General features: G+C 36.5%; 1 protein-coding gene across 2 annotated transcripts in view; it reads left to right on the top strand.

The window, feature by feature from the left end:
* HECTD2 (HECT domain E3 ubiquitin protein ligase 2) overlaps positions 1 to 12,415 on the top strand; it is a gene marked incomplete at its 5' end in the record, with an annotated part of 63,247 nt that extends 50,832 nt beyond the window's left edge. For both annotated transcript variants that reach the window (XM_080911961.1, XM_080911960.1), the window contains 7 exons: positions 3,456 to 3,614; positions 5,508 to 5,582; positions 6,197 to 6,284; positions 6,370 to 6,476; positions 8,047 to 8,162; positions 8,592 to 8,735; positions 11,714 to 12,415. In XM_080911961.1, the coding sequence (XP_080768087.1) occupies positions 3,456 to 3,614; positions 5,508 to 5,582; positions 6,197 to 6,284; positions 6,370 to 6,476; positions 8,047 to 8,162; positions 8,592 to 8,735; positions 11,714 to 11,834 (810 nt within the window). In that variant the 3' untranslated portion in view covers positions 11,835 to 12,415. The remainder of the gene's footprint in view (positions 1 to 3,455; positions 3,615 to 5,507; positions 5,583 to 6,196; positions 6,285 to 6,369; positions 6,477 to 8,046; positions 8,163 to 8,591; positions 8,736 to 11,713) is intronic.
* Between the last annotated feature and the right edge of the window lie 243 nt (positions 12,416 to 12,658).

Here is a 12,658-nt window from a genome sequence, read left to right as displayed (position 1 = left end):
CTTTTATGATTGGGTTACCTCAGTCAGGACGATGTTTTCTAATTCTCTCCATTTGCTAAGAATTTCATGAACTCATTTTTAATAGCTGAGCAGTACTTCATTGTGTAAATGTACCATATTTTCTGTATCAATTCCTCTGTTGAGGGATATCTAGGTTCTTTCCAGCTTCTGGCTATTACAAACAAGGCTGCTATGAACATAGTGGAATGTGTGTTTCTGTTAAATGTTGGAGCATCTTTTGGGTATATGCCCAGGAGTGGTATAGCTGGGTCCTCGGGTAGTACTATGCCCAATTTTCTAAGGAACTGCCAGACTGAATTTTAAATTACAAGAAATATAATTGTTGGAAATGAAAGAAGAGTAAAGCATTGAACAACAGATAAAGGTGTGTGGAAAAGAGAAAACTCCAACTTTGAGAAGTTTAGCATTTAAGTAAGTAGATGAGCATCAATGCAGAGTAGTTTATCCTCAGTCAGATGACTATGTAACATGTATTAATAGTAAGTTCTAAGGGGTTTATGACTTCACTAAAACCAAGATTAGCATAAAAATTAATGTGGCGAGGTTGTAAGGTGGAGAAGATGTGATACTTCCTGTATGTGTCCCAGAGAAGGCAGGAATTTAAGACGAGAGGATGTGGCAGAGTGAAAGGCTGGGCTGTTACTGACTTGCTACAAAGCAGTGATCACCCTGGGACTTGGGGGAAAGTGCTGATTATCAATCCATATCAGGCCATGTCACGTTTCCTATGATTAAATCCCGGGGATATATATGGAACTTGAAAGAGTAAATTTTTTAAAAAAGCAGGAAATAAAGCTACACATTTAAATAGTCAAATTAACTTGAAATGCTTGTAAATTGTCATATCTAAGGTCCAGAGCGACTAATTCCACACTATTCAAGAAGGCTGAACAAGTCATAGATTCCTTACAGGTCTCACTTGAGTATGTCCAACTTCTGTGGTACTTTTTACTAACTTTGACCTATTTGACTTTCTTTATGTATGTGGTTATCTTGCTTTACAATACTGTGTCACAGCTCAGAGTTGTGGTGTTTTGACTTCCTGATATCTCTAATAAAGTTAGCTGTTGAACTTCTGAAATTAAGCTTTTCATAAAATTGTGAATTGCCAGTCATCTTCTTTCATATTATCAGTGGTTTTTTCTCAGTCAGTACCTAAAAGATCACACTAAACATGAAATTGTGTACATTTCATGTTAAACAAGTGTATCTAAAATTAAACTCACACAACTAATGTTTGACTACAGTTATTTTTAAATATGATAAGATCTTAGTGCTTATAAGAAATAGTCATAAAGCAAGATAATAATGGTAAAATTATAAATGTTATAAAGAGTATTAATAACAGCAGTATTTTAAAAGTAGAATTACTTGCACCAAAAAGGATATTGAAACTGTATAGAGACAGTGTAGTACAGTACAGGTTTTCAGTCTGTCCACAGCACAAAGCCCTCATTGACACTGGCAGAAAATTACTTTATCCCTGTTTCAACTAGAGCAGGATAGTTTGAGAGTGTGAAGTAAAGTATTTCTGTGTGAGAGGCTCTGTAGCATAAACCTATTAACCTACTTCCTTACTGTGGACAACCTGCTTTTAGGATTTTAGCAATACATTTTTTTTAGTGAAAACTGTTCAATTTTCTGAAAAACCTTGGGTAGCACTCAGAAAATTGGACATTGTGCTACCTGAGGACCCAGATATACCACTCCTGGGCATATAACCAAAAGTAGCTCCAACATATAACAAGGACACATGCTCCACAGTGTTCATAGCAGCCTGATTTATAATAGCCAGAAGCTGGAAAGAACCCAGATGTTCTTCAACAGGAATGGATACAGAAAATGCGGTTCATTTACACAATGGAGTACTACTCAGCTATAAAAAAACAAGTTCATGAAATTCATAGGCATATGGATGGAACTTGAAGCTCTCATCCTGAGTGAGGTAACCCAGTCACCAAAGAACACTCATGGTATGCACTCACTTATAAACGGATACCCCCAAAGCTCAGAATACCTGAGAAACCATCCACAGAACTTATGAAGCTCAAAAAGAAGGAAAGCCAGAATGTGGATGTCTCCCTCAGTCCTTAGAAGGGAGCACAAAAAAGCAAGGTCAAATAGAGGAGCAGGGATTGAAGAAAAGATCTGCAGAGACTGCCTCACCTGGAGAACCACCCCATATACAGCCACCAAAACCAAACACTATTGCTGACGCCAGGAAGTGTTTACTGGCAGGAACCAGACATGGATGTCTCCACAGAGGCTTTCCCAGAGTCATACAGATACAGAGGAGGATGCATGCAGCTAAACATCAGACTGAACAGAGGGACCCTAGTGAAAGAGCTAAAGAATGGACTGAAAGAGCTGAAGGGTTTACAATCCCATGAGAACAACAACACCATCAACAGCCAAGGCACTGAAGTGGAGAGGGTGATTTGGAGAGGGAGCACCTTCATGGAAGCAAGTTGAGGGGGAGGAAGGAGGAGATTGAGGGGAAGGGTATAACATTTGAAATGTAAATACAGAGAATATCTAATAGAATTGGGAAAAATGTTTAGAGGAGAATTATGAATTATAACACTGTAGTAGTATGATTATCATCATTATTGCTACTATCTTAATTATATATTTTAGTGTATTTGCAGTATCTATCTTCTTACGCTGGTCAGCCTGTGTAGTTACATAGAAAACAATATAGCTGTTTCTTATGTCTCCAGCCCTCATTTTGCCTTTGCAAATTAAGTTGACAGTATTCAGTTTTTTTTCAGCAATTTTCTAGGCCTGTATGTTTAGATTTCCTTTTGAATCTATAAAATAAATTATTCTTTAAGTAACTTTAATATAATAACTGACCTTTAAATATGAGGAAATTTGATCTGAACTTCCTTTTTGGGAAATGAATAAGTTACATTGTGCTGTGTAAGTAGACAAATTTTACAAGTAAATAAGATATCTGAACTCTAGTCCTTTAAGTTTTATATATGAGTCTGCTTATACTACTATCTCATTAACATTATTTGTACATCCATATATGGATGGTACATTCATACCAATTCCTTTAACACAATCTCAAGCTTTAAATAACTAAAAATGGCAATTTTGAAAATCAGTGCAGTATTCTACAGCCAAGTACTTCTTACAAAACCACCAACATACTTGCTTAAATTTAGTAATTTTTATATATTAAATAATTTATAGGGATGCCTGAAATCATTAAATTCTAGCAAATGAATACCTTTTCCCATGGCTTTTGTTAGTCAAGAATTATAGTATATAAATAAAATGAAGTTAAAGAAAAAAGAAAGGTGTGCTGAACTAATTAGAAAGCCTGTGTTAGATCTGAAAGAATTCTATAAGAAGACTGGTATATAATTTAAAATGCATTTGTTGTCGTGGATTTTATGTTAATACTTAACATTTAGTATGCATAGCTCATGGGACTAGCTGTTTATAACAGCATCACCTTGGATATTCGTTTTCCTCCCTGCTGTTACAAAAAATTACTGAGCCCTCCTGTCGTACCTAGTGATCAGAGTACACCAGTAGGCATCTGCGGCGTTACCATTGATGACTTGTGCCAGATTATGCCTGTAAGTATGCTGTTATCACTTGGTGGTCCTGACATGTCAATGCCTCCTTAGTTAGTCTTCTGATGCTGCTCCCACCTTAAAATCAGGCTTCCTTTTGAGAACTCTGCTCTGTCTTACTTTTAGTCTCTTCCTTACAGAGACCTATTCTGCATTGTGCCTAAGCTCTTACAGGATAGTATAGACTTTTAAGTCTGATGGGCATTGATTCTGATGCTGACCATGCTATTTATTGGCTTTGTAAACTTGGGTGAGTTATTTACCCTTTCTGAGTCCTATGACTTTATGGCAATACTAGTTTATTTTAAAAATAATAATTAAAAGCAAATAATGGGCTGGAAAGATGGCTCACCAGTTAAGAGCTCTTACTGCTCTGGTAGAGCTCCAAGTGCCGTTGTTAGAGCCCATCCCATATTAGAGTGCTGACAACTACTTGTAACTCCAGCTCCAGGGAGTCCAGCACTGGTGGTCTCTGCAGTCAGATACATACACTCACACACAGATTTACACAAATAAACATAATTTAACATACATTTTATGGTAATAGGCATATCAAATCTCTACCAGCCTAAATTTATATAAAATATGTGCTTTTAAAAAAGAAAAACTAGCTGGTACTTTCATTTTCACATTTCACAGTACACGTACTTTTTTATTACACTTCTATCCAAGACTATATTCTCTTTGCTAGAAACAGGGAGAGGCCTTCTTTTATTGTACTGCCAGAAAACACTCAGACCCAGCACCACGATCTGACAAAACAGACAAAGTAACACAAAACTGCTTATCTGTTCAGCCAAGTCATGCTAGGATAAGTGGGTACCATCATAGGGAAAGCAGAAGGTCTCATTGTGGGAAGTTTAGGCATCTTGGGCATGTGGGAGGCCTTATTCTAAGAGCCGGTTCCACAGATATCATACCAGGGCAGGGGGGCTAGGAGACTAGGGAGATAGGCTCATTTTCCCTGCAGGAGAAGGAGCACAGATGGAGCTGGAGGTATCCCTCCTTCTTGAAATGCAGCCATTGTTTTATCAGTCGGGATCTGTGCCTGCTCTTCTGTCCATTTCTGATGGTAGTAGACTTTCACATTCTCTTTGTGGTTCCTACACTGCAGTGTAACTTTCTTAAAGATGGTGGTCATGGGTTTGATATATATATATCATAGTAATTATGATAAAATCACTGCCACCATTTCAGATCTGAGGCTCTGGTCCCCATGATTTTAATGAAATTAAAATGTATTATTAAATAATGTAAGATTATTACTTATCTCTTCAAACATTTTAATACAAATTAAGAGTAATTTTTCATGAAGCTTAATAAAAAATAAAATATTGAACCAGTTCTACTTTTAAGTTTTGTTCATAGATAACTGAAGTTATAAGGAATTATAAGGAAATATTTCTTCCCAGCACTCTCAGGCTTTTCTTGGAAGAGGAGGACATAGTAACTAAAATGTATAAGCCCCTTAACATATGTGAACTGTATGTGTAATATTTAAACACTGTATCCCAAAATAGTAGTGCATTTAAAAATATATTATGATTTGAAAATGAAAAGCACTACAAATCCATAAATGGTAATGTGGCAGGGAGACAGGAATTCTGGAAATCACAGGAGAGCTGTAACACCTGTTTGCTTATGAGTGGGACATACATAGCATTAGATCTCTGTAATATTAAATGGATAATTCCCTCCTGCACAGACTTCAATTTTTTCAAGCTATAAATGGTAGAAATCATTAGCAAGTATCATGAGTCTTAGAAAGTACATCTCAAATATTTGTTTTAAAATATGAGTTTACTTTTTATTCTCACAGATAAGAGACCCACAGTCTGTCTGTTTGAAGTAATGCTAGTTAATTATAAAAGACAGATCACAGATTTATTTTTACAGGAATTGGCCCATGGATTAAAGGAACTCTTATCATATGAAGGCAATGTTGAAGAAGATTTTTATTCAACATTCCAGGTACTGGTGAAAGCATACCTCTGTGTATGAGCTGTGCATCTTAAATATGAAAATGTCATTTGTTCCTAAGCACTTGTTAGATGAACAAGAACTAATCAACATGTAAAATCTTAAGAAAAGGAACTTAAGTCTGAGTGTAGCAGTGTGTCAGAGTTCCTGGCACTCAGGAGTGATTTTGAGCCGCACAACACCATCTTTTCTCAATTATTTTATAAGTATCAAATGTAATAGAGACAGTGCTGCAGACACCTGCAGATAAGCATTCAAAAATGAATTCATCAAGGGCTTGGTACTCCCCTAAGGCAGTTGCATATTCCCAAGACTGATTTGCTTTTTATCAAAAGCTAGCTAGCCTCTACAGTAGAAGGTAATGAGACCACTCATTTTCATCTTTTCATATAAGTTTTGTGGGTTTTGTTAAAGTTATGAACTGTATTTAACAGGAAGGATTAAAGACCTGCATTTTTACCTCAGAATGACACCTCTTCTTAATATAAATGTCACTGGAAAGTTGAGGCTTTTGGCAGTTGTATGTTAAGGGAGAGGCAGAACTGTTCTACAGATCTACCCACGGAAGCCTCCAATACCAATTAACATATGGTATCGCCCATCAGGTTTTTCAGGAAGAATTTGGAGTAATTAAATCCTATAACTTAAAACCTGGGGGTGATAAGATTCCAGTTACCAATCAGAATAGAAGAGGTAAGTTAGATGCCATTTTAAATTGCAGTGAATCGGTACTTTTTTATTATCATGACTATGTAACACATGTGAAATTGCTTTCCAGAGTATGTACAGCTTTATACTGACTTCCTTTTGAACAAATCTATATATAAGCAATTTGCTGCATTTTACTGTGGATTTCATAGTGTGTGTGCTTCAAATGCCCTAATGGTGAGTTTACATTTTTAAGGTTTCAATTAGGTATAATGATATAACAGATTAATTCCTTAAGTATCATGGTAGATAAGCTTTTAAAAGTAGAAAATACTTTCTACTTTTAAAAATTGATGCCTTTTGTTTATTTTTTTTGTTCTTTGTGTGTTTTTTATTTTCTGGGGGGGGGGGGCGGGTTGCAAGGGCATTAGGCGGATCCGAGAGGATGGGGAGGTGGGTGGGACTGGGGAGCATAATGTGACCCTCACAAAGAATCAATAAGAAGTTTTAAAAAATAAAAAGAACAGAAGTGCTCCTCTTTCACCCTTTCTCCTTTAGAGAAAGAAAAGTGTGGCTTCAGCTCTTCCTCTCTTCTGCTGTGCCTTAAATTAGGGCTTTAACAGCTGTATGAAAATGTTGAAACTTAGGAGAAAAGCAGAGCAGGAGAGCTAATACCTAGCTTCCGGGTGGGGACATGTGGGAGCATGCTGGGTAATTGTCCCTCCCTACCCAAGGGTCTATCAGCAGCCATGAGTCTATAGCTCCTCTCCAAAAGCCTGGTGGACTTCTACGGTGCTTTGACCTGTCTTGGCCGTGTAACTTGGAGTTAGATTACCATTTGTAAATACTATATAATTCTTTGACCTTGAATAATTAGGCACGTGCCATCATGCCTATCATATGCCCCTTCTGTTTTATCATGAGAGTTTGGAGTAGCCTTTTGTTTGCATTGTTTTTAAAAGAAGAAAGAATTGGACTATCAACATTACGTTGGAGGCAGGAACAAGTAGCTTTCTTTCTGGCTTTTACAGAGCAGTGGTTCTCAATCTGGGTCATGACCCCTTTGGGGGCTGGAGATCTAACAGCCCTTTCACAGGAATAGCATATCAGATATCTTGTATATCAGATCATGATACATAACAGTAGCAACAGTTACAAATTAGTAACAAAAATAATTTTGTGTTTGAGGGTCACCACAGCATGAGAAACTACTAAAGGGTTGTGGCATTAGGAAGGTTGAGAGCCAATCTTTTAGAGTAACCTTTGTAATACGTTTGCTGGTGCGTACCTTTTTAAAAAAATACTGTTGAGCCATAACTTAAGTTTTATGACTCTGGTAGTGGGAGGATGGAGAAAGGGAAATAAGAATCACATGGCACAATATTGCCTATTTCTCAGATTTAATCTTAAATGAAAACAAACTCACCTAAAAGGTAGAAAGTTAGTGAGTGACACAGAGCAGACTAGGTGTAGACTAGCAGACTGCCCCAGAGCGCCACAGAGGTGGCAGGACAGCCAGATCAGGACACACCAGTGCTTCCTGCTGATTGGAGAAGAATGAGTTTGGTTCATGCTGAGTTGTTTTCTCTATTTTCTAGCAAACTACTAATTACTGTTATAAGATAAAAAAGCTTTTAGAACAAAACACCTACTATAGTAGAAAATATAAATGGAAAGCATTTTCTTCGGCAAAAACGTCATTTGATTTACTGAAACAGTATCATAGTTTCTATTATTTGATTCTGCAATAAAACCAAATTTAATTTAAACTATCATTTTTAATTATGGCTTTTACTATTACTGACAGCTGCTTCGTCCAGAAGAGGTTGAAATTCTGGTTTGTGGAAGTCCTGAACTGGACATGCATGCACTGCAGAGAAGTACACAGTATGATGGATATGCCAAAACAGACCTGACCATACGGTAAGCTCTGCATCTGGAGAACAGAATACATTGAGGCTTGCTTGTTCATATAACTTAGAACTCTTTAATCACTTAAATTAAATATTCTACAGCCCCACCCTATCTTTATTTATCTCTAAAAATAAAAAAGTACTGAAATAGGAATGCATTTAGAATCCTATTGGGAAAAAAATATATCAAAGTATACAGATTTTTTTCCAAAAATGCTAAATTAATAAATAGCATATTATTCACAGAGTTTAAAAAAAACTTTTATATTATATAGAGAACAAAAAACGAGTTCTATGTTATCCATTGTTAGACTAGTTAAATGTTATAAAATATTATTTTATTCTATTATCAAACACAGTTATATTAGAGGAATTTTTCTCGGAGCTTAGTTTATTAGAGTCTCTAAGGATTGCATCATGTGTGAATTTCCTTCTGTAGATACTTTTGGGATGTTGTGCTTGGATTTCCTCTTGAACTTCAGAAGAAGCTGCTACATTTTACTACAGGAAGCGACAGAGTACCTGTTGGAGGGATGGCCGATTTGCATTTTAAGATTTCAAAGAATGAAACGTCTACTAACTGGTAAGTTCTGTGTTATAACTTACTTAATTTATTTGGTTGGTTGGTTGGTTGGTTTGTTGGTTTGATTATTTTTTTTTAAGATGGGGTTTCTCTTAGAACTCACTCTTTAGACCAATCTGGCTGCTGGCTTCAAACTCAGAGATCCACCTCCCTCTTTATCCCACGTGTTGAGATTAAAGGCATGTACCACCACTGCCTGGCTAACTTTCTTTTTAATGTATAACTTAATAATTTTGGAGTCAAATGAGTCTTTCAATCTGAAGTCACTTTCACGTAAAATTCTTCAGGGTCAATGTGACCTTGAAACAGAGGGGACTATGGCTGAAAGTCCCTGGCCGTGTTGACACATCTCAGTACTAATGACGACACCCTCTGTCTCCTTTTAAATTCCTGTGCCATGTATTTGCTGTATGGTCTGTTTTAGAACCTAACCTGCCTTGTAGTAGTATGTTGACTGGCCCTCATTTTCGTATAAATGACTTTTATAATTAAGAAATATATGAAGTTGGGGCTTTTGAAAGGAACAGAGGTAACTACTGTATTAATACTTCAAAGTACTTCTGGTATGGCGTCTTTCAAGTCTTATGCGCCTCACATATGAAGTAATAAAGACCATGTTGTTAAACAGTTTTCTAATAGTGTTGATGGGTAATGTTCATTGTGGTCTTCTTTTTTTTATTCCACTATCCTATGGCTTCAGAAAAGTACTCTGAGAAGGCACTGCTCTCATTGTAATCACCCTTGCCCTGCAGTCACACTCTGGATGTTTCTCAAATCCTGTCCCAGGCCTTTCATTTCTGAACTTGAGTTGGGCCTATGCTTTGCCAGTTGCTTCTACCCTGGTACTGTTATTTTTCACCTCCTTTCTAGCTGAGTATGGCTGCTTTCCTGTGCAGGTTCCTGTACAGCTCCTGCTCCATGACACCTGGCCCTGACATGCTGGGCATTAGTAGCTTTACTGTGCCCATCACTTCCGTTCTTACAGTCCATTGTTTACATCCATGTATTTTGGTTCATCCTTAAAACACACTGCCTGCCTTCCTCCATCCCTTTGATTTGTTCATTTTTATATGATAATGTGCTTGCTACCTCTCATGAAGATCTTTTTTAATGTTGACTTTTCCTGTGACACCAAAAAGTCATCATTTTTTCAGTAAATTTCATTCCCCCTTATATTGCAGTCACTGTACTGTCTCTTGAAGACAGAGGAAGGCCTTATGCATCTTACATACATCTAGGCACTATTTAAGCTGATGTCAAAAACTGTTCTTTAGGGATCAGAATATTGTTCTTCTTTGGTTAAGCACAAATACCTGAGTTATGATTCCTAACATGCATATAAAAAGCCAGGTGTGTGGCCACATTAGCTTATATAACCCCTGAGCTGGAGTAAGGATATGGAAACACATGAGGATCACTGGGGCTTGCCAGCCAAGTCAAAGAAAAGACAAGTTTAGGTTCAGTCAGAGACCTAAAGTGAACTAAAGGCAGGGAGTGATAGAATAGATACCCAATATCTTTCTCTAGTCTCACTTGTATGTTGTATACACATGAGTGTGTGTGCCACCACACATACGTGCACATGAGCATACTCCATACAAAAATAAACAAAAATATTATATTTTAAAACATAAATGATTATTTTTATATAATTAAGAAATTTCTTTATGAGTTATAATTAAAAGAATGAGAAAATGTCAAAAGAAGCTTTTGCATTTGCAGGTTTATTTGCTCAATAGAATTTTTTGGAATATTTATAGCAATAAAAATTCAATTAAATTAAAAAGTAATATAAGTAATTTAATACAAAAGCAACATATAAATGTCTCTGATTGTTTTTACTTCAGAAATAACTTCAGGAGCTAATATAGCTTTGTTTGACTCTGGAACGACTTTGGATTCCCAACAGGGACCTCACATTGATTAAATAAAACTATCAAAGACACTTGACATTTCCATCCAGTACAGTGATAGTGTTCCTCAAAAAGCAAGGACAGTATTCCATCTTCACTAAGACTATTAATGATTGATAGGTTTTTGTTGAGTGTGCGTGGAAATGCTTTTTTACAACTTAGCAAATAGCACTGGTTTTAGAGTCAGACCTGACTGAATTTATAGCTCGGGTTTACTCCTTTTCAGCTTTGGATACCTGATCCGTATATTCCCATGTCTAATTTTCCTCGTCCATACAGTAGGGATAATAACCACTTTTAGGTTGCTTTGGGACTTAAATGAAGCAGCATATGCTCCAGAGACTCCGTAAATGGCAACTGATCTAGTATTTGTAAGTCCTTCTGTATGGTCTTGCAGTAGAAACTGATCATACAGAATTCTTTTTAAGTGTTCTCTGGCTTATTTTTCACTCTAACTCACTTTGTGGAAAGCTATTATGATGCTGAGAAATTCATAAAAACTGAAGAGAAGGCTCTGAGATGCCTCCAGAGACTCTGGATGAAGTGTTATCTGGTAGAATGATATGGAGAGAGCTGATCATCAAGGACTGGATGTTCCACGTGCATAGAGGACAGCTTTAAACACAGGCCCAAAATGACTTTCTGACAATTGAGACTGAACTATCACAATATACTATCTACTGGGTATTTTGCATAGATCACAATTCTGTTCTTTTAATGTAAGTGCACTGTTTAACATATCTGTGGGGAAACTGAGATTTGGAGACACTAAACAAAATCCCACAGAAGTGAGGGGAGCAGTATTTAAATTTAGATTTTGTCTAACTCTAAACAAAATGCTTTTCAAATTAGAGTTTAATGAAGGCAGGAGTATTGATTGTCTTGTCTGTAAACGTGCTCCTGTTATCTAGAATGGCACTTGATCCTTAAGTCCTCAATAAAGAAAACATAAGTCATCATGGAACAGGAAAATAGATCTCAATGATGTAGTTTTTTCAGTTTCCTAGTCATTTCATGTCTGTTTTAAGACCTAGTATCCCTTTAAAAAGTTATTTTTCCCCCTAGGTTACCTGTGGCACACACTTGCTTCAATCAACTCTGCCTTCCCCCGTACAAGAGCAAAAAAGATCTGAAACAGAAACTGATTATTGGAATTTCAAATTCAGAAGGTTTTGGACTTGAATAACCTAGAAGACTTGAAATACCGTATTCTATATGTAGCACTCAGTTTCTTCTTACTGTGCCTTTAACACTTTCATGTTTCTGTTTCAAAACACTCTGACAAAGCTCACCACTTTTAAACTAATGAAGGTCTTTTTTTTTAACTCAGATGTGAAATATGTATAGTGAAGGCATGATTTAAAATATATATACATACATATATATATATATAATCAGAAATTTATTGAGTGAGAAAAAGAGCCTATGGCCAAAACAGGTCTGAGTCCAGCAGTCTTTTTATAGCATTTTGTTGTTGTCCATATGTAGTTTGTCACAGGTGTCCACTGGGAAAGCCAAGTGCAGCAAGAGCGCATCTATGACATGATGGAGCCCAGTGGTAGACGTGTGCTGGCAGCACACCGTAGCAGAGCAGAGAGCTACATTGTCCTTACCATAAAGCATGTAGCCATATTTTCATACAAAGGGAACAACAGTATAACTGCCAATGCAGTTTACAGGTCTTTTGATATATTGGTTTGGGGTCCTACAAGATCTTTTCACCTGTTTCTGAAAAGCATGTAAATAACACTACACAGCAGCCGAAGAATCATGGGATTTTGATAGTGCCATTTATTGCTAAAGATTTATTTTTACAAAGTAAATTTAGGGTTTTAGATGTGTATACAGCTTTTACAAATCAACAAAGATGATTGTACAAGAATATTTTCAGACCAATTGGATTCAAGGTTATATTCTTTTAAGTATTGTTAGTCTGCATGCTCACTGACAGTAAATTGGTTACTTGAGTATTCTGTAATGTTTGTATAATGGTCATTTCTTCTTAAAAGT

This window comes from Micromys minutus, assembly GCF_963924665.1.
Source record: "Micromys minutus genome assembly, chromosome: 2".
NCBI lineage: Eukaryota > Metazoa > Chordata > Mammalia > Rodentia > Muridae > Micromys > Micromys minutus.
The sequence above is the reverse complement of the archived record's forward strand: the minus strand, read 5'-3'. Positions and strand labels throughout refer to the sequence as shown.